The sequence below is a fragment of the Dermacentor albipictus genome, unplaced genomic scaffold (assembly GCF_038994185.2).
Source record: "Dermacentor albipictus isolate Rhodes 1998 colony unplaced genomic scaffold, USDA_Dalb.pri_finalv2 scaffold_14, whole genome shotgun sequence".
Lineage (NCBI taxonomy): Eukaryota > Metazoa > Arthropoda > Arachnida > Ixodida > Ixodidae > Dermacentor > Dermacentor albipictus.
Window position 1 is genome coordinate 13,869,201 of NW_027225568.1, and position 22,937 is coordinate 13,892,137.

General features: G+C 44.5%; 1 protein-coding gene across 1 annotated transcript in view; it reads left to right on the top strand.

Annotated features, from left to right (window-relative positions):
- LOC139046764 (protein TsetseEP-like) overlaps nucleotides 1-22,638 on the top strand; it is a 64,964-nt gene extending 42,326 nt beyond the window's left edge. The window contains exons 5-8 of the mRNA XM_070528702.1: nucleotides 3,361-3,442; nucleotides 14,171-14,320; nucleotides 17,945-18,049; nucleotides 21,326-22,638. Coding sequence (XP_070384803.1) covers nucleotides 3,361-3,442; nucleotides 14,171-14,320; nucleotides 17,945-18,049; nucleotides 21,326-21,389 — 401 coding nt within the window. The 3' untranslated portion in view covers nucleotides 21,390-22,638. The remainder of the gene's footprint in view (nucleotides 1-3,360; nucleotides 3,443-14,170; nucleotides 14,321-17,944; nucleotides 18,050-21,325) is intronic.
- The last annotated feature ends 299 nt before the right edge of the window (nucleotides 22,639-22,937 follow it).

The window sequence follows — 22,937 nt, forward strand, 5'->3', positions numbered from 1 at the left end:
TAACAAGAGAGGCATAATGGCGGACCCCGCAATAGATCTAAATGGAGAATGGCTATCTGTGAGCCATGAACACAAATTTCTAGGAATCCTTTTAGACAGTAAGCTGACTTTTGTACCACACTTGAAGTATCTGAAGTCAAAGTGCCTCAAGTCTATGAACTTGCTGAAGCTCTTGTCACGTACATCTTGGGGAAGCGACAGGCGGTGCCTTTTAAAGCTCTACAAAAGTCTAGTATTAACACGCCTTGACTACGGAGCAATAGTCTACAATTCTGCCGGACCTAGTGCTCTGAAAATGCTTGATCCTATTCACCACTTAGGTATCCGCCTTGCTACAGGCGCCTTTAAGACTAGCCCTGTGCAAAGCCTCTACGTCGAGTCAAACGAATGGTCATTGCACTACCAAAGAACATATTTAACTTTATCCTACGCCCTTAAAGTTAGCTCAGATGTTAAACATCCTTGTCATTCCACTATATGCGACTTGTCCACTGCTAGGCTGTTTCGTAACCGCCCAGCCACTAGGCCTCCTCTGTCCCTCCGGTTGGAAGCACTATCAGAAAATATAGGTGTCCCTCTTTTACACAATGTCCTAATGGCTCCTACACGGCTTCCACCGCCTTGGGAGTGGCAGACTATCCAATGCGACATCTCTTTCCTAGAAATATCGAAACGAGCCCCGGAGGCACACATATATTCACATATTATGGAACTCAAGGAGAAATATTCATGTGATGAATTTTACACAGATGCTTCGAAGTCTCCAGCTGGTGTTGCTTATGCAGCTCTGGGACCCTCACTTTCAACATCTGGACCACTAAACCCATACACCAGTATCTTTACAGCGGAAGCATACGCCATTCTTAAGGCTATTCAACACATACGGCTCAAAAATATCGCTAAGGCTGTTGTATTTACAGACTCGTTAAGTGTAGTCAGAGCCCTAATTAGCTTATGAAAGCACAAGAACTCGGTTTTTAATAAGCTGTATAGCGTGTTATGCTTCGCATACATGTGCAACCAATCGATTATACTATGCTGGGTACCTGGCCATAAAGGCATAAAAGGCAACGTAGCTGCTGACGAAAAGGCTACGTCAGTGAGTTTTAACAACACAGATGGAAATATCCCCATTCCTGCAACAGACCTAAAGCCCCTTCTGCGCTGTAAATTGAGGAATCATTGGCAAGAAGAGTGGGATACACAAACATTGAATAAGTTACACATTATCAAACCAAAATTGCGGAATTGGATAAGTGGCAAAACAGCACGGTACAAGGAAGTAATTCTTTGCCGATTAAGGATAGGCCACACATACGGCACCCACTCTCATCTCTTGACTAGGGGCGATCTTCCAACTTGTGTTAAGTGCGGCAATAATCTCACTGTCCTGCATGCTCTTATTGAGTGCCCTGCAATAGAAACAGAAAGGAAAAAGTATTTCCCTGCTGCATATCGAGAGAATTCACCCCTTCACCCTGCATTTTTTCTTAGTGATGAACCTCTTTTTAATCTGGAAACAGTTTTAGAGTTTTTAGACGAAACGGACACCCTAAAAATCATCTGGCCAGGCAACTTTTAAGCACACGACTAACAGCCCTGCATTCAAGGGCTCTCTTGAAACTCTGGTGTCAGTGTTATGTTTTATTGCATCCTCTTTTAACGAAAGCCCATTGCCATAGCCCACATCACATCCTAGTCACCGTCATTATTTTACCACCTATATATTCTACTCCACTTACAGCGGAAGTTTTTTAGGCCCTTTTACAGCCATATCACATCTACCATGATGAGTTCATTGTGCACGTCATCCACAATACATCGCCAACATTACCACATGTCATGGCGCTCTTTGGTCAAACCTGGCCCTTGTGCCATAAAACATCACATATCATCAGTATGTGCCCAATCTTGTCCGCTTTGGACATGTTACCGTCAACTTCGCAGCAAAGCGCTAGAGTATCCTGAATATACGAAATGTATGATTCAGTAGATGACTGCGCACGAGAGCCAAGTTCTTTTTTAGCAGCTAGCTGACAACCAAAGGGCTTGCCGAACAAGTCGTTCAGTTTTTCTTTGCATAGGTTCCAGTTGGTGTGATCGGGCACGTGCATCTCATACCAGGCGCTTGCGGTTCCCTTAAGATAAAATACCACATTTTCCAGCATAAGCGTATCGTCCCACCTGTTGCGTTTGCTGGCACACTCATACCGTGGAATCCAATCCTCAACGTCCGCATCATCTGTGCCACAGAAGGTGCCTGGATTTTTTGGAAGCGATAAGATGACAAATGGCGGGGACGGCTGCTGGATGGTAAGTTCCGGCGCGGTGGGTGCTTCAGTGACCATCACCGAGGGTACAATGCGGCAACCGCTTCAGAGTTCCATGCTGGGTTGATGGTGATGAAGAGGCCGCGTACCCCGCTCCTCCATCAGAAATGTTGTGCAAAAAACGTATATTTACAAATATTTACAAGTAAGGCGAGCAGCACAGGAGTCACAGCAGCCAAGATGGCAAGGAGCGACTTCTACCTCTCCATCATCAATGCCGGCATAATGCGACAGACTACTTCTGTCTCGCGGCAATATTGTCAACATAACTGGCTGCCTTGGTTCGTACAGCTGGTTCTTAAATTTAACCATGCGGAAACACAGCACCGCTGGGCTGTTGTATGCACTTTAATGTCCAGAAGGTGGGGGGGGGGGGGGCACCATACTGGGTTCTTTCTCAGAGAGCCAGAATGCATTGAAGTTAAGTCTGTCGCAGTAGCATAGTCTGTGCTAAAACAGCATGCAAGATTATATTTTTCTTTCGTTAATATACAAGGATTTCTTACTAGAAGGTAAGCACTCGTGCTTTAGGGCGTCTACGTTTATACTGAATGCTAACGGTACGATTGCATTGCTGAAAATGGGAGGACAAGAAAGCCTGTGCTCACTGTGTGCCCGTTTCAATGCTAGTGTATGTATCTTTTTATTACGGAAGTCTGCTCTTAGGTATGCTTCTTTACATGTGTGTTCCTGTTCTTATTATGTGTGAGCAGGCGTTAATGCAAGATGCACACTACAGGACACCCAACTATCGTTGTGAAGATTTAATTCCAAATAAGCTCTATTTCCCCAGCCTTGGCCATGCTTTTGGCCAAGTCACATTCAACACAAGCCATGCCTTTCATATTCCAGGGTTCCCATGGAATCGTAGCACTCTAAGAAATTCACTTTGACAGTGGTACCAGATTTTCCTCTGCATTCCGTTGTGACAAGCTCTGTGGTGTTGATGGAAAGTCGGCATCCTGCAGGAGTCTGCGTTCTCTGGCCACAAGCTGGTGCACTGTTGCTCAAATCGTTCTTCTTTGTGCAGGTGCTGAAGAAGACCAGCTGCCCATTCCAGAAGGACAGGCACCACCTGAGGATGAGCCAGAGCAGGCTCCTGTGGCACAAGTGTAAGCGGCTACTGGCTCCAGTTTAATGCTTTGCGTCATTCTTTTAGTGTGACAGCAGTTAATGGGACACCAGATGGCAGCAACAAATCAGTTGGGAGTGGTCAAGCATTATCTCAAAACTCTATCTGTATTCATAATTTGGTGGGAAAAATGGTTCATTATTACTGGGGGGAAAAAACTTGTTTTTGTTTTGTTTCCAAGTTTTGTGCGAGTAAGCTATAGTGTAGCATCAATGGATTTCAGACTACCATGAAACCTCGTTAAACAGTAGTTGGCTGGAGCTTAAAAATTACGTACTAAACAGTAGTACTGCTTAACTGCAATAGCATTAGATCGACCACTTACCTGTCAAAAATGGAACTCTGAGAGAGTGTGATGAAAGGGCAAAATAATGCAGTATTTATTCACTTCATGCGATAAAAGTCTTATTTTTGTTTGATGACGCAGCGGCCTAGCAGCGGCGACAGTGGCCTGAAACTTAAAGCTGCGAGCCAGCTTTTGAGCCAGCTCCCTCTTCTCGGCAAACATTTACATGGCAGATTCCTCGTTGGCATTGGATATTCTTCGTGCACGGGTGCCTTTTTCATTGCGGGGTGCTGTTCTCATCGTGACGATTGCATTTGTGAGGCTGAAGTAACGCGCAGCTTCTGCCACTGTTGGACCTTAATCACCTGTGCTGTCACTTTCCGTGTCGTCATCATGACTGTCTTTAGGCGACACTTCGGCAACAGAGGCAACGATGGCGAAAAGTCAAACCTGATAGCCGATATCTCTTCACGGTCACAGCAGAGCTGCCGAGCAACTTCTTCACATTTGAAATGCCATACACCGTAGTCAACGGTAGATCCCTGTCGTGTGCCAGCGCCGACTTCTTCGTGCCACCTTTGATAGCACGATGTGCAATTTTTTTTTATGCTGAGCACCCGGTGATTTTTATCCGAGCATGACACGAGTTTTATCCGCCATTTTGACCTGTGTCATGTCGGCCGTATCGGTGTGTGGCGTGATGTTATCGCGATGGCACCAAGCAGGAGATGCCACTACCGTGCCGGTTTCAAGTGAAAAGTTGCGGTAGCCGCAGAGGCATCGTCGAACCTTCAAGCCGGGCGGTACTTCGGCGTCGACGAGAAAGACGTCCGTCGTTGGAGGGGACAACGACAGCAGCTTTTTGCGTGCGCCGCAACGAGGATGGCATTTAGCAGACCAAAGAAAGGCCGTCACCACGAAGTGGAGACAGTTTTGGCCGACTTTGTTTGGACGCAGAGAGCAGCTGCCCTTCCAGTGACAACAGAAGTGCTCCAAGCGAGAGCTAGGGAACTTTTGAGGGAGTGAGGCCTAACGCCAAAGGATTTCAAAGCCAGCCGGGGCTGGCTTCAGAAATTCATGAAGCGCTTCGGCTTCAGCCTCCGACGTCGCACTTCAATCACCCAGAAGCTGCCAAGCGCTTTCGAAGAAAAGCTTACAGCTTTTCAGCACTACATGCTGCGAAAGAGAGAAGCGGCAGGCTACAACTTTGGGCAAATCGGCAACGCCGACCAGACATCTGTATCTTGATATGCCAGTGGCGTACACCGTGAATGAAAAGGGTGTCAAGGAGGTGAAGGTGCGTTCTGCAGGCTACGAAAAGCAGCTTGCAACTGTGATGCTGTGCTGCACAACTGATGGACATAAACTCCCTCCTTATATGATATTTATAAGGAAGACACTGCCTGCTCGAGAAACTTTCCCAAGAAATGTCATTGTGCAGGGAAATGAGAACGGGTGGATGACGGGTGCGATGGTGGAAGAGTGGGTTAAGATTGTGCGCCGACGGCGTCCAGGAGCCCTTTTGACAAAGAACTCGCTCCTTGTCGTCGGCTCTTACCATGGGCACTTGACCAACAACGTGAAGGCTGCGCTCACCCAAGCGAACACGGACCTCACTGCCATACCGGGTGGCATGACAGGCCAGTTGCAGCCTCTTGATGTCTGCATCAGCAAACCTTTCAAGGATTGTCTGCGGAAATATTACACGGACTGGTTGACTGACGAAGACCCCATGCTAACGGCAACGGGCTGCATCAAACGTGCATCGCTATCGCAGCTGGCGGGCTGGGTAGCTGCAGCGTGGGACGACATCCCAGGTACTTTGATCGTGCGCACCTTTAAAAAGTGCAGCATATCTAATATGCTTGACGGTACAGAAGATAGTGCACTGTTTGAAGGTGACAGTGACAAGGAACACAGTGACAACTCTAGCAGCGACAGCGACGTTGAATGAGCTCTGCACGTTCGGATTCAATAAATGCTGTTTGCATTTTGTGAACGCTGTCCTCGCTATTTTCGTTCAGCCTACATTCGAGGTAACATATTTATTTATTCATTTATTATTTTTTTGTTGGCTTCGGACTTTAGGGGGTGGGCTTAGAATCGGGGTCAGCCTAGATTCAAGTAAACACGGTATCACCGAATTCACTACTGATATTCGGCATACCAGTGGTGCCGATAATCTCATCGCTGACACTGTCACGGATTCATATAAATGGAAACCAAGTAAATCGTTCCGGCATTGACTTCGTCCGCCTTGCTACCGCTCAAGCCACAGACCATGAACTTTAAACACTCCGGATGGCCAACGATTCTCTGCACTTCGACACTTCGAAGATATCTTACCACCTGGCTGCAACGTCACAGTGATATGGAACATGTTTACGGATCATCCGCGACCATGCATTCCACAACAATTTCGGCAGCAAGTTTTTGATGCACTACACTCCTCATCGCACTCTGGAGTATGTGTCACGCAATGTCTGGTCACTTCCCGCTATCTGTGGCCGCGTATGAATGCTGGCTTGGGCATGCATACAGTGCCAGTGCGCCAAGGTCAATGGACACACTATAAGCGCAGCTGGTCATTTCCCCAGATGTTCATTTTGGCCACGTTCACATCGATATCGTTGGTCTGCTACCACCGTCCTTGAACCAACGATACATACTCACTTGTATCGACCGCTTCACACGCTGGCCTGAAGCAATGCCGCTCTCTAACATTATGCAGAGTCCATAGCCCAGGCAATCTTAAATACCTGGATTTCTCGTTATGGCATACCAAACGCCATGACGACGGACAGAGGAAGACAATTTGACTCATCCCTCTCTCAAGCTCTCTCCCGTCTTCTGGGTGTAACGCACATACGAACGACAACTTATCGCCCAAGTTCCAATGGCACGGCAGAATGCTTCCTTCATCAACTAAAAGCAGCACTTCGTGCCCATGACTCCGTGATTCCATGGACAAAGCACCTGCCTTTGGCTCTACTAGGTCTTCGCACAACTCTGAAAGCAGATGCACAGTGTTCCTCAGCAGAACTCATTTTAGGCACGACACTTCGCATACCCCATGAGTTTTTCGCCTCGGAACCGCCATCTGCAGACCTACAATGCTCCGCCGACTGCCTTCACATTACAATGGCCACTGTTTAAACACCGCCGCTTCGTAACGACCGCAGAAATGCTGCTGTTCACGCTCTTTTACAAGCTCCTTACGACGGTCCCTTCAAATCCCTCCAGCGTGACGCCACGTTTTTCGCACTTCTTGTCAGCAGACGTGAACAGACAATTTCCATCGCCTGCTTGAAGCCAGCTCATCTAGACTCTGACAGTGCCATCTCCACAACTTAAACTGTTCAACGGCAGTGCCTTGATTGCTAGGGGGGGAGCCATGTAGTGGACAGTACTCATAGAGCCCTGCGGTGGAAGGAGAAGAGACTGGACTAGCGCCATCAGGCATGTAGGCTCAACAGTAGTAACCACGACGTAAACGCAGTCATCTGTTTAATAAATGGCAATTCTTTGTGGGCCTTCTGTTCCTACAAGGCTAAACCGCTGGCTGATTTGCACTCGAGTTTCACTCAGAGATGGCATTTAATGGTTAATACAGCATTATCAGGGCTGTGTGCATTGCTTGCCTCTCTCTTCCTGAAGAAATTGGGAGTGCACATCACCTGCACCAACAGCCAGGAAAAAAGAAAGGTAAATTTTGCTAGAGCAAAAGTGGTGGCACCATCTCTCACTGAAACTTCTGGTTCAGTGAAAAACGGTTCAGCTCCAGTTCAACTCCGGTGCAAACGAAATGATAGCTCAAACCGGTTTGAGCCAATATATATTCTTTTGCATAACTTATGTATATTTACAGGAAAAGAGCATAAAGAACTCGACAATGCTTCCCAGCTACACAAAAGGGAAAAGGAAAAGGAAATCACCGACGAATATGATACTTCCTAATGCGAAAGCTGAGCACAGCTTTATATTTATATTCATTTTGCAATATATTGAGGCAATGAATTTGGGAGAGACATCTAATTAGCTGCTGAAAAAAATTAATTGAATTGCGGCGAGCCTTGCCATGTGATAGATTACAAGTAATCAAGTACATGTAATTTGTTACGTACAAGTTTCACCCTACCAGCGGCAGGGAATGCACCAATATACTACAGCGAAGTCGTCATTTTTTTTTAAGAGTGACATCGCAACAGACTATACATCCTTCTGTATTATGCCGGCAATTAATATACATAAGTGTGCCAATAAAATGTATACACTGTTAAATTTTACTACCACGTTTATGTTCATTAATTACACGTTCAATCCACAACAAACCAGAAGTTACTGTGTCTGTCACAGTGTCTGACATAAAAAAAATTCCAACTTTGCTGCTGTGAATTGTTGGCATTGTCTGTCAGTGGTAGGGTAAAACACAGTGCATGCTGCACTTTTTCTGCTGCAGTGAGCAAGGTATTGAACCAAAACTGAACCGAAACCAGGCGACACATACTTCCGGTTTTGTTTGGGATTAAACAGGCAAAGAATGTACATGAACGCGGTCATAAAATGTATGCAACACCAAATGTGACCTCTGTGTGAAATAGGAGCAGGAACAAGGCAGAAGTTTAGGTGTAAGAGTTGTGTATGCCTGGCGGTCTCAATAATTACACTGCATTCAGTGCTCGGCCGAATCTCAACGTTTTTCTTTTTTATCGCACAATTCCCCTCCCGAAGAGACCGTGGTGCATACTGCGGCTGCAGCAGATGACGAGCATTGTTTTCCCTTCCTCTGTCAGCTTCACTGCACTGCACTGCAGCTAACATGGTCTTCGTCAAATGGAGCCCTCTGACTCTGTGAGGGGCCCTGCAAAATGCGATAGCAAAGCAAAGAAGGACAGAACTTACTGAAGCATGTTGGCGGGCTCATTGGTGTTGGTTCCTGGTGAAAATGGGCAGCAGGACTAGACGAAGACAAGAGAAAGAAGACGCATGCACAGTGCTTAATAAAGGGAAAATGAGACATCCACCCAACCATAGCTAAGGGCTACAAACGAAACCCATATGGATTCCTCAAACTCACAGTTGAAGAACAATTCGTCCTGGTCCAGGACTAGAACCCGGGACCACCGCCTTTCCGGGGCAGCCGCTCTACCAACTGAGCTAACCAGGCTGCTAGCAGATCGCAGGGTGAAGTCGAAGTTCTCAACAATTCTAAGCAAAGGCAAGAGTTTGACGGAATAGTTCTGCGGAAACCCGCGAAGAACCCGTATGGGTTTCCTTTGTAGCACTTAGCTGCATTTGGGTGGATGTCTCATTGTCCCTTTATTACCGTGTTTACTCGAATCTAACGCACACTTTTTTTTTCCAATGAAATGGGTTCGTAAATTGCGTGCGCGTTAGAATCGAGTACAACCCTCAATCTGCTTTACCATATCGCCATCGGCCTTTCAAAACGGCTGCCTCGTACGCACTTAGAGCCTAGCTACCGTAGCTTCTTCCGTGTGCTGTAGCACGTGTTGCACCGTCCGTCTTCCCATTTTCTGCATTTGCACTATCAGCATGGAAGTGCCGACTGTAAAGACATGTCGACGTCATCACGATGCCGTAATTAAAAGGAAAGTGATCACGTGTGCGGAGATGGACGGAAATCGGGTCGCATCACAGGCATTCAGAGTTCCCAAAACTTGCATGCGGGACTGGCGCCAAACAGGAGATGTGATCTACTACAGTGGCTGCTACATACGGCGCGGCCGCGCAACGCCTATTTTGAAAGCGATCTGCTCTCGTGGCTCTCGTCGCTTAGGTTGCGTTGAAGCTAGAGGCGGCACAAAGGTCAATTCGGCTCCATGATTCGCTCGCTCCTGCTACGGCTGATAGTTTATGCAGTCATTGCGCGAGACGTGTTCATGTTTGCTTGTTGCCGCAACACCTTGCTTGTTAACTTCGTAAGCGAATGTTTAAAGGTTTATACGGCCTGTAAAACAGCTACCCTTAGTTTTTTATAGACAGTCGCAATCGAAGCTTTGCCTTTCGGGCGAAACTGCAACTTTTTTTATTTATCGCAACTTTAGTGTATTGGGAATAAATCTGTTTTTCCAAGTGAGAGAAAGTTTTATTTCTGTATGAAAGAATGAGGTGCACGGTACTGTAAAGGACTTTTCTTTTTTTTAGGTCACGGAGAGCGGGTGCGTGTTAGAATCAAGTAAATACGGTAATTACTTTTCTCCACCTCGCGGGTTATCGCACAACTGTTACGTCACGCACAGTGCTCTCTGTGTGTGAGTTGTCTTCTCTCTCTTTATCTAGTTGCACTAAACATTCTAATCATGAAAGAAGACAGAACTTTGCAGGAACACTTGAGTGTCTTTGATCAGGCCATATTAGAAGAAGCCAACAAACACTGACACCAAGTTGTTTTTTCATGCACTTTAATTTCCAATAATTTATCATTTCTTTATTTCATTTATTAAGCACAAGTAATTTCCCCTATGTTGTCCTTGGTGTCAGTGTTTGTTGGCTTCTTCTAATGTGACTAATAAAAATCGGGACCCTCAGTAACCCCCTCTCCTCGTTTGATCAGGCCAGTAACTGCAGTTCTCATGAAAGGGAAAAAATTGTCATCCACCCAAATGTAGCACATAACCTAGATTTTCAAACTACAGTTTTCGCCCAGATGAAGTCAAATCCTCTTATCGAAATGTTCGGCGCAGGCTTCCATTGTTCGTCCATTGCCGATCCTGTTATGGAAAAAGGTCTCGCTTGATATTAAAAATGCCAAAGGTTACTTCCTTTTGCTGCATCAGGAAACTGCATTTATTTTAAAAAGGTACACTGTACATTTAGGCAGACGAAAGGCAATACTGTCGCAATAGGTTTTCTGGGACGCAAATGCGCTACAGAAACTATTGAGGAAGATTCCTGGGAAGTACTACCCACAGAATACAAGCCAACTGTGGACAAAAAATAACGGATAGCTGTTGTGCTTTTGATGAAAATGATATCAGAAACTACATAAGTATATGTAAGATGGTGATGCGAAACCAAAACTAAGTCGAACTGTTAGGCAACATTGGAATACGAAGCCGCCAGAACGAAACACGTTGCTCACTTTGCGCCACCTGCAGCAGGGAACAGTGGTGCGTTTGGGTTATCGCCTGTTAAAATTGTGCAGTACTCTTCCAACAGCACTATGCCACACGTGTTGGGAAACAGATAGGTGAAGATGCTTGTCATGGTAACTGTGATTGGTAATGCTTTGTGAGCCACGAGATTTGCTGGCACCAGAGTAGAAAACTAAGTGCATGGTGAATTTATCACGCGACACAGGCGGGCAAATACTTGGGGGAAGCCTCCATTGCGGGTGCCTACTGCTCTCAGTCACGCATGCCTCGCACCTTTTCTTGGTTACATGGGATCTTGCAGCCGGAAACGTATCATACAATCGTAGTTTGGCAGTACACTGAACGTTGGTGCTAAAAGGTCATGTTTTCCAGGAATGTGTTTAGAAAAGAAGCGTAACTGTTGTGCGTAATTTTTTACTTCTCAATAAGCAGATTGAAATGGTCTGGATAGCTGCCAAACTTTCCGGCCAAAACGCACTTATCGGAGCTGTCTATAGGCCACCCAATGCTGACATTTCTATGCTAGAGGCACTACACGACTTGCCGTACGACAACAAAAAGCACTACAGTTGCGTTATAATGAGTGGCGACTTCAACATGCCTAATATAGACTGGGACTTGATCTGTGCTACTTCAACATGCCAACGCGCGGATCTGTTGCTAGACATCGCATATGCCTTCAATCTACACCAGGTAGTGCATACCCCAACGCGCCAGTCTGCCGTATCAAGTTCGATTCTCGACCTCATCTTCATATCCAAAAACGTCAGTCAACTAGGTTATACTGTCGATATCGTGCCAAGTATATCGGACCATTTCTCTGTCCTTTTTAAAAGCCAACTGTGGCGTAAAGCTGAGCGCAGCAAGCCAAGGCCCTACTATGATTTTAATAATGCGGGCGATGTCAGCATATTAGATTTCTTAGAACAAGACTGATTTCTTTTTACAGTGTCACAGAAACTTTACAACTGTTAATAATTTGTGGTTTCACTTCAAATGTGTGGTGTGTCATCGCATGAATAAATATATCCCGAAAAGACATAAGAGCAAACGTCGAAGCCCCTGGATAACGCGCAAAATCATTCATATAAAGCGGCGCGTAAAACGACTATCGTCTAAATACCAGAGAGATAGCGGCACCTTGGCTGAGCTGTGATCGGACTTGCGTTCGAAAATAAAATCGTCCAGATTCACTTTTATTAACGTCAAAATGCACAACTTCCTTTCCAGCAATCCGAGAAAGTTTTGGCTTCACTTGACGCAAAAGAAGGAACCAGTTAATAAATTGAAAATACACGATAAGGACGTTACTGGCCCAACTTGTATAGCAACGGCATACAACGACTATTTTTCGTCCGTTTTTCTGCGCACTGCCGATAGCAATATAGATTTCAGCCACGCAACTATGTATGAACCTCTAGAGCTAATAATCACAGAAGAAGGTATTTTTTCAGCATTGCTTAGCTTCGACATTAGGAAATCTTCGGGACCCGACGAAATCCCAAATGCATTTTTGTTTAGATACGCGAAGTGGTGTGCCAAGTATCTTTATATTATTTTTAGCAAAAGTTTGGAGAAAGGAGAAGTTCCTTCTGACTGGAAAATAGGCAAAATTATACCAATACACAAGACTGGCGTTAAACTCACAGTAACCAACTATTGCCCAGTGTCGTTGTTCTGCACAGCTAGCAAGGTATTAGAACATTTTCTTTCCAAACATTTAAGCAGCTTCCTAGAAGGCAACAATTTTTTCATGAACAGTCAGCACGGATTCAGGCATGGCCTTTCAACAGTGACACAGTTACTCTACATTACTAATGATTTGTATGCAGTTCTTGATAACAGTGGCCAGGTCGACATAATCTTTCTAGACTTTGAAAAAGCCTTTGACCCCGTGTCGCATTCCAAAATGACATTAAAACTAAAGCATCTCTTTAGAAATGAGCGTATTCTGAGGTGGCTTGACTCTTACCTAGCACAACGCCAACAATATGTTCAAATAGGTGACTCTAAATCATCAATGCTTCCAGTCCTTTCAGGCGTACATCAAGGGTCCGTCCTTGGACCATTACTTTTTCTTGTTTATCTGAATGATCTCTCACTTGACACTGCTGTACAATGCCGATTTTTCGCAGATGACTGCGTTGTTTATCATGCCATTCAAACTAAAGATGATCAATTACTCTTAAGTAATTCTCTAACATCAATTTCTAAATGGTGCCAGACCTGGAATATGAGCCTAAATATCCCTAAGTGCTCCCAAATGACCATAACAAGAAAGAAGAGTCCACTATCGCATGCATAAAAAATTAACGACATTGGCGTTACTCTTGTCGATACGCTTAAATATCAGGGGATTGAAATATCTTGCGATTTAAGATGGAGTGCGCACTTAAAAAGATAGTTTCGGCGACGTCTGAAGCACTGTACAAGCAAGACAAAACTGGTTGGTTATACTTCACTGGTGCGTCCTCTACTTGAATATGGTGATGTCGTTTGGGACCCGCACACTAAGACTGATACAGATAAGCTGGAAAAAGTACAAAAGGGAGCACTCAGGTTTATTTTTAATGCCTACGGAAGACAAGTGTCACTATCTGATCTCCGTTCAAGGTCTGGTCTTCCAACACTGGAGGAACGCCGTAAGCTACACCGTCTGAAGATGCTTTACACGATAGTGAACGGCCTAACTAAAATGAATTTTGACAAATACTTACAGTTTAACACGTCTAGAAGTACCCGCGGAAAGCACGAACTTACCCTTATTGTACCCCAGGCTAGAACTGTCGCTTATCAATTTTCATTTTTTCCTAGAATGATAAGAGAATGGAACAGGCTTCCACAAGAGGTAAGGAACAAGCGTACTGTCGACTCATTCTTATCGGCTATTTCTCAGTTGTGAGCGAAGCACGCAATTCCTTTCGTCCCGAATTTTTATTCAACTCGTGTCATTAGTTTCAGAGACATTGTTCTGCACAGTAGCATACAAGTATGATCTGTGTTGCACCGTGTGTGAGCTTGCTGTGTTCGAATTTTATTTTGACATTTTTTTTTGCTTGTACAGTATCCCTTTTTATTTTCTATGTACCACTCCTGCTTTGGCTGCCAAAAAGCAGCTGGCAGTATTTTGAAATAAATAAATAAATAAATAAATTGTTGGCACTGTGAAATCATACGAAGCAGGATTGTATCAACGAACTTCTCTTTTGAAAAATTTATGAAATCTCATGAGATTTGGGCCATATTTCGATATTTCATGGAATCACCCAAGTGCTCATGCGTAATTGCACACACGTGTTTGCAGCCCCCGTGGCGCAGCAAGGCTCGATGTTGCGTGTGTGGGATCGGCTTCAGCGGTTTACGGACGACTACGGACTGTGCACCATGGAGGCGCTGGTCGCACCAGACGCCTCCAACCAAAGAGCTGTGGCCAGCTGCTTCGGCGCGCTCCTGCGTAGGTGGCCTCTCTCTTTCAGTTGCTTTCGGCATTGCAAGCACTACGTGTGTACCGCAAACAGACAGGACTTCTTGTCTTGTTTATGCCCTGTATGCACTTGTGCACACTGCACTACATACTTGGAGTATCCCATCAATTAGCCCGCCGAAATGTTAGCAATTTCTGGTAGCCACTGCACGTCATTTACTAGCACATTAAGCTTAGATAAGTGAAGCAGTGAGTGGCCTGTCTTGTAGCAGAAAGCCATGAAAAGAACCAACATGGATTATTGGAAAGCAATCTCAGTAGTTGAAGAATGAATAGCGCCTTTATGTGACGAATGTGTGCCTTACCTTATGGTTTGCATGTAGTACGTAGGATCTGACTAATGACGTGCGTCATCATATGCTAGTGCTAGAGCTGGTTCAGAAGTTCGTTGCTCATTTTGTTGTGATTGACAGTGATTTCTAAAGATTGTGAAATACAGTGAAAACACTGAAGCAGCTGATTCTCTCATAAAGGTGCAGATTCCTAAGGTTGTTGATGTTTTACAATATGCCAAACATTAAAAGCACAATTTATAAAGGAAAAACACTTCCAAAAACGTCTAAGTGTTCCCACATGTGCACTATGCCGTCAAGATATGTGCGTATAACTGCTGCATAAATTTAGTAAAGCATGCTTTGTTTGATATTGCACACGAATGGAAATGCGCTTAATGAAAGGGATTGTTACTGCAATTGCATTTACTGTTTTTGCTTTAATGCTTTATCTGTACTCTGGAAATCCTATTTCTGGAAGATTTAATTCTGGATGGGCGTGCCATTTGTTACTGTAATGGCAGTACAAAGTTGGCTGTGCGTTGTCTTAACAATGCCTTATGACGGAGAAGTTTAATTTTCCAGAATTCTCGTATCTGAACTTTCTGAGAAATCTGAACTTTTTAACAGCAACGGTGCGTGGACTCTCATGCTGTTGCATAGGCTGTGAATGCAAGCAAATTTTTTTAATGGAATGTGTCTCAGTAAGTGCACACAGTTACCCACGAACATGTGAGGGGAGGACAGCCACTCCTGTAGCTCAGACGATAGAGCACCACACACATACACACACACCACACCACATGTGAAAGTTCTTGCACTGGTATGCCATCCTTTTTAGATGTAAAGCAGGAACATGGGAATAGTGTTTTCCTTCAAATAAATATTGAGATGACCATTTATGTTTCCTGCATGTCCATGGACGTAATGTTTGAAACATTGTATGTGCCCCCAAATATAATGGATGCTGTGGTGAAGCACAACGACGACGATGGCAGTGACTACCTGTGTGGCGTGTTGCGGACAGAAGAGAGCACGAGGTGGCGGCGGCAGCAAAAAAAAAGGGGGGGGGGGGAAAGAAAAGAAAAACAGGAGGTGAAGGTTAGAGCGCACCAAATACAGGGAAAAAAGAAGACTGGTTCGACACGGCGTTCAAGCAGCCGGGGTTCGAGAGGGCTACCCGGGTGAACCACTGGGCAGCCTCCTGACCGTTCTCGCTCCTGCGGATGTCTTAGTGTCCAGTGCGGCTACCACCTGCCCACGACTGTTCCCGCCAGCCAGTACTGTTCCTGGTCGACTTGATCTATTGCCGTTCCTGAACGTTCAGGGCACCTCTCACCCAGCATTTCGGCAAGTTGACGCGCTACGTCCTGCTCAGCAACCAAATGGTCCTGCCACGGGCGTGACCTGCTGAAGATGACAAGGACGCGAGCGCGAGCAAGGACTTGTAGCATAGGGACAGCCTGAATGTGTTACATGTATTTTAGTTAATTTGTGATCTGTGCATTGTTCTGTTTGTATAGTGTATGGTATAGTACTTAGTCATAGTATGTGGTATTTACCAACCTAAACGTCCACGGCTCCATCCTTCACTGCACCACATATAAAAAACGTGACGGTCCGCTATCTCTACACTACAGATGCCAGAGTGTGCTTTCTTTTCAGTAGGAGGGTGGTAAGTTCGGTTATTTGGTTGAGTGTCAACATTCTCAAAAGACAGCACTAGCTGTACAGGACTGCAGAAAGACGGGACTGTGCTTGCATCCTTCATTCTGTGCTCCCATAACCAGCGATGTTTTTCATTATGAAACATCGTTCCAGCGCACAATTGAACACGGACGAGAAAAGAAAGACAACACGAACGCCAGTTCAAATGTTCCATGTACAATTGTGCGCTGGAACAATGTTTCATAATTCTAATCACAACCAACTAGCCCAGCTGTCCATACTTAGCAATGTTTTTTCAGAATATCTTTTCACGAAGATATTTTTAAAAAATGAAAACTGCACCAGGAGTCAAGGCCAACTCGGTAAAGGCCTCCTCGCAGTGCGCTTGCTAACCAGGCTTCTCATCTTGCAGTGTCCTAAATGCCATTTGATAGCACTGCAGACAGTGCCTGTCGCTTCTGCTGAACGTATGCAAGCTGTATGCTTCCTTAAGAGGAAGCTTTAGCTCCAGTGCTCCTATCTAAATACATGTAAAAGGAGAATTCGTTTTTCTCGGCAACCACTGCACTAAATTTGACGAGGTTTGTTGCATTTAAAAGACAAAGTTAAAATCTAGTGACTGTTGGTTTCGAGTTTTTGAGTTAGGTCGTCAATTTTTTATTAAAAATTGGAAAAAATCAGAAATTTTCGAAAAACGGAACTATCAAGTTTACAACTCTGTAACTCAACCACTAAAGACGATAATACAATTCTGTAATTAGCATATAATAGTACATCTAAAGCGGACAAAATTGATATGTTACACATGAATATGAAAAAATTTTATCATAGGGAAATACAACTTTTGCAAAACCGTTGTAACCAACGTAACAAATTCACGTAAGATGTAAAATGACATATAGAATTTGTCCGCTTTGAATGATCTAATGGATGCCGCTTACAGAACCGCGATATCAGTTCTTGATGCAGAGCTATGACTTCGTAAACTTCGTGCTTCTATTTTTTCAAACGGTCAAATATTTGAAAATCGATTTTAAAAAATTCAAGCCCTAAATCGAAATTCCGCTTCCAACAGTCACTAGAATTTAACTTTCTCTTTCAAATGCAACAAATTTAATCAAAATCGGTCGAGGAGTTATCTCATAAAAACGTTTTTGCGTTTTTACATGTATTTGAATAGGCCGCGTCGGAGTTGGGCCCGAGCTAAAGCTTCCTCTTAAGTGCAGCCTCAGCCAGGGGTTCTTCCTGGAACTGGAGATTTCTTACTGATACGAAAGGCTTGTGTCCTGTTTTTTTAGATAGCTGTCGACTCTGTAATTACTGTCTGGAGCCTCGATTCCTCGAGAGGACCACAAAAAATTCATTACAGCACCTTCTGTACAATTTGTTCAAAACTTGCGTTACACATAGCCTGGCTTCCGACGTGAAAAAGTAGACTCATTATGTCACTTAAACCGTAAATGGTGGTCACGTGCTATCACAAATAATTTAAATGGACTCCGAAATACGTTTTGAATGTCGCAACAAAGCGTTGTGGATCTATTAATGAGGCTCCTGTGAACATGTGAGCCAAATATGATTGCACTGCATGCAGCAGGGAATTTACAGCCTCGTGTCAAAAGCAGTGAAAAATCGATTGCTCTCGCTGCCGTAGTGTCGTCGCACAGCGTCAGCACAAGCAGCTGGACCCACAACAGCTGTTGGCTGATTTCATCATCGCCAAGAACATTCCCAGCAATACAAGTGTTGCTCATTTCAGGTAAATAAAAGAAAAATATATATGGCTGCGATCTCAAAAAGGCAGAAAAATAATTTCATCTTTGCACTGTGCATCTAAACACGACATTAGCACGTTGCTGCATCTGCTGCTCTTGGCCTCCGAGATGAAAAGCATAGCGTAGATACCAGGGGCACAATGAGGTGCTGCCAGGAGCAGTCTCGCATTCCACATTTGGGCGGGGCCAGCGGGGAATCGCTCCCTTGTGTCCTCTTGCTATCTCTCCTGTTTAGCTTCCAGTGCGCTAGTGGAAATGAAAGAAGACACAAAGCCGCTGATCGGTCCAATAACCACATCCAACTTTTCAGGTGCTTGAAGGATTTTAAAAGCTTTTGTGGCAGGAGATTTGTGAGGCGATGTCACTAAGGATGTTATGTTGGATATGTTATGATTAATTGTAAAAATGTTTCAGGGCCTTTTTAAGAGACTGCCAGTCAGCCCAGTGTGGTAGTTGAAGGCCATACAATGATCTTGTTGGCAAAAGCTGCCAAATCGGTCTTTCTGATTGTGTGCTTCTCTTAGAAACATAGGGGGACATGATACCCTCTTGTCCCGTCGAGTGCTGAACGGACTCGCCTTTCTGCACACGGCCATAGTCTGTGTTTATGCATCAGTGATATTAGTATATATGGTACCAAGAAACTGCCACAACAGGTTTTGGTGACATGATAAGTCTCCTTGTCTGAAGCCGCCCTGCTGTTGACGAATTTGGTACTGGTCACATTAAAGCTAACGTAATTATTTGTTGCACTCTCAGACAATATAAACACGATAGTGCAACTGCTGGCTCGGCTGCTATACAATAAAGCAATACAAATGAGAAAAATTTTGCTGTTAGTACTCCTTTGAACCTTTGACTGCCACTCCTGCAATAACTCAGCCATCCACACTAGCACAGCCCCTGTCATTCCTTAGTACAGTAGAACCTCATTGACACGTTCCCATTACACACATTTTCCCCAGCTCCGTTTGCAATCGAAAAAAAAAATGGCCCTATAAAGTTAATCATTGTTACCGGTTAGTACGTTCCTGGAAAACATGATTTTTCTGCAACAACGTTCAATATGTCTCCAAACTGCGATCGTATGATTTGTTTCCCGGCCGCTAGATCCCATGTAAACCAAAAAATGCGCAAAGAGCACGCGATCAAGAGCAGTACATAGGCGCCCGCCACAGCAGCTTCACCTCAATACTCGCCTGCCTGTCTCACGTGAAACGCCGGTGCCCACTCAGTTTCTCATTTCTGTACCAGCAAATCTTCTCCAGGGTCATTGCACACGGCCTTCAAAGCTATCACCGCCAATCCTATTGCAATAAGCATCTTCGCCTATCTGTTTCACAGCTCGTGGTGTCGTCGGAAGCTTAGTCCACGCTTCTAATAGGCGATAACTGAAACTCACCGCCGTTCCCTGCTGCAGACCGCGACCGTATATGTTTTCCGGCCACTAGATCACGTGTGAACAAGAAAAGGCATGAGGTGCGTGCGATTGATAATGGTATATAGCCACCCGCCCCACATGAAAACGACAGCGTGCACAGTTTCTTCTACCAGTACCACCTAATCTCAGCCCGGGTCGTTTCACGCCGCATTCACAGCGATCACTGCCAAACCTATTTCGATAATCATCTTCACCCTATCTGTTTCGCAACGCATGGTGCATAGTGCCATTGGTAGCGTACTGCACGCTTTTAGTAGGCAATAATCCAAATGCACCACCATTCCCTGCTGCAGGTGGCACGATGTCGGCATCGCGCTTTGTTTTGGTGGCATCCACCATCGCTCACCAGCTCAATTTCGTTTCGGTTTACCATTGTCCGCTTAAAACACCACGCAATATTAAAACAACAAAAAGCGTCTCATGCCGCAACGATCGCTGCGACACTTCACGTTATGCAGATGTGAACAATAGTTCAGCCTGTCACATTTTTAGTTACTTCGGATCGTATGTTTTCCCAGTTAATACATTTTTTCTCATGCTTCTTTTCCAAAACGTATGAATGAGGTTCTACTGTATATTTGTTTTGTGTTTTCAGTGCACTTCCAGCCTCTCCAGAAGCAGTTAGAGGGAAATATAACATTGCGTACCTATTGTGCCATCAATGGAGAGGTCATTCTAAACACACGCAAACCTTTCAAGTTAAAGTTTTGACTGTAGGTAGAGCTAATGTCCAAGTGCTATGTCACGGCAGGGACATAGCACTGGGACATGGCGAGCCTGTTTGGCAGGTTCATCGGCACTTTGACAGGCCAAGAGATTTATGAATACTTGTCGAATTATGAATTGGGAAAAGAAAAAAGAAACTGGCTTGGACTGACAATGCGAAAAACACTCGTGGCCATGAACAGCGAGGCATGTCTGTCCGTCCGGACTATGACAGACGAAGGAATATATGACCTGTTTTACGAAAAGAAATTCTGTTTGCAAGAAGGATTGCCTCATCAGTCTCCAAATCTTCCATGAAAGTTTTGTGAAAGGTTGCCAGAGTGGTACTTGCCTCGAGCAAGTTCACAGAGAGAAGTTTTTCGATCGGGTGAAATCGGTGCAGAAAATTTGCTGACTAAGTAACTGTGGTCTAAAAAGAATGTGTTTCTCTACAAGTCTGTGCTGTGTTATGATTACTGCTGCTGCAGTGCATCTGAAGCTCACTCGTGGGTCCGCCATAAGGCATACGCTCAAGACAAGCTTTAAAATAAGATTCTTGCAATGAACCACCCCCTCCTTTTGATTTTGGTCCACAGCAGCTTCACAGATTTTGAAGTTCACAGGTATGCCAGGAAGCTGCAGAGATTGTGCGACTGAGCTGAATGGAAAGCAATTATTGCAAAGTAATGCTTGCAAAAAGCTGAAAAGCGATCAATTCTGTGGAGTCACTCCATGACTGATTTTTCTGCTTCAAAACGAGTCGCAAAGCTGGTGAACCAATCAGCAACGCAGGAGCAGGGTACGAGAATATGATGATGGCTATTTCACGTGGCGATAGCGGTGGAAGCAAATGAGAATAGCACCAACGGTTTTCATGTGGTGACAGGCTAATTGCACTCGCTGGTGCGAACGTTGGTCGCCATGATGAGCTCCGCGGTCGGCAGTCAGTCGCATGGCTTTTTCAATCATCCGTGTGAATGCTGTCAAAGTGCCGGCTTTTTTTGTTGCTTGTAATGATGCATGGAGCACATATAGTTAAATTGGCACATGACAAACCAAGTAATGGTGTGTTTGTAAGCTAAGTGCTCTCAATTCATGGCTGCTTCTCATGCAGGTCTTCACAAACGCCAGCTGGTGCACTTCAGTCAGGATCAGCCATTCGGCCCAATCGTGATTGAAGTGAACCAGCAAGAACAGGGCACCCCACCAATGGCTTGGCACCTCGGCCCCGTAGCCACCACCACACAACTAGCACTGGAATCAGCGTCGGTGTTGGACAACATTGGGACAACACTGGATTTGTTATCTGTACTATCAGGGCAGCCGTGTCCCCTCTTGGCAAATTGGGTTCCAAGCTTATCTTCAAATATCTCCCAAAAGTTGCCATTTTCTGCATCTGCAGCATCACCGACGCGGCAGACACAAAGCCATCTCCGTTTTTTTAAATTGTTTACAGCTCTCACATGAGGCATTGGGTAAGGGGGATGTAACAGTGAGAAATGAATAGAAACAGCAATATTTGCATATTCAACTTAATATAAAAACATTCAAGGATTGATAAAAAAACAAGTAGACATACTAGTATAGTTCTTTAAGTTCTTGCTGCTGATGTTTCTGTTGGGAATATAATTGGCATTTTTTCTTGGTCTTATTTTACTATTTCTATTTCTGGCATCCTTGCATTAATAGGTATTAATCCACTTTAGAACAGATTCAGATTATTCCAAAAGTGATGATTTAGTGGACCTATGTTCCCCCCCAACACAATGGCAATAACTATGAATTGAACACTGAACTCACGGCAAGCTGCAGTGGTGTAACAACAGCCTGTTTGTTTTTTGTTTATATTTATATACACACACACACACACCATCTTTTCCCATATCTAAGATAAAAGACAAAGGTGCTCAGAATATGCCTGACGCTCTCTAATCTCTGGACATCGTTACAATAGATTTTTTGGCTGTTTTTATCAGTCGGTCGATAGCATATCCATTGCATGCATACGACATTTCTTGAGTTTATTAAAATGCTTGACTAAATGTTAAATAGTTATCTAGTCATTTGCCCACTTTACATTTTTGGCTTGTATTGACACCAGCACATTCCTTGGTGCCAAACTTGCTTTTATGAGTCTGCATTTATCACATGCTGCGAGTATGAGTAAGTCTCTCAAGGTTTTTTGGACAGGTCTCTTTGAAGTGCTGGAAACTGTCTTGTTGTTTATTACCATTGTTCATTTTTTTTTATAAAGTTCTCAACTTGTTTATTCTTTATCCGACTGTGTTCGTTATCTGTGATAAGGCACACTGCTGGTAGTTGTGTGGACTTGCCTTAGCATTGGCCCAGCTGTGATGTTTTCAGAGCTTCGAGGCATCGTTTCAAGGTTTTATTTTATTTAATAAAAAACAATACTGTGCTTCCTAATTTGGCTTTGTTGCATTCTGCTGCTTCCTATTTTTCTGCATTGAATTTGAAGCAAATGGTTTCACACATTGTCACACTTAAGTTGCTGACATGTAGGTGTGCACACAAAAGAAGGCAAACCTGGAACACCGGAACTGTTTGTGCGTAAACTTGTGCCTTGCAAGGCAAAACATGCAACTAAACGGTTGTGATGAAGACTGACTAGAGCAGTCAGTGATTGTTCAATAGAGTGTTGTTCGTTATCAAGGACTTGACAGCAGCCGGCAGTCCTCGCAATAATTTTCAAACTCTACAGTTGC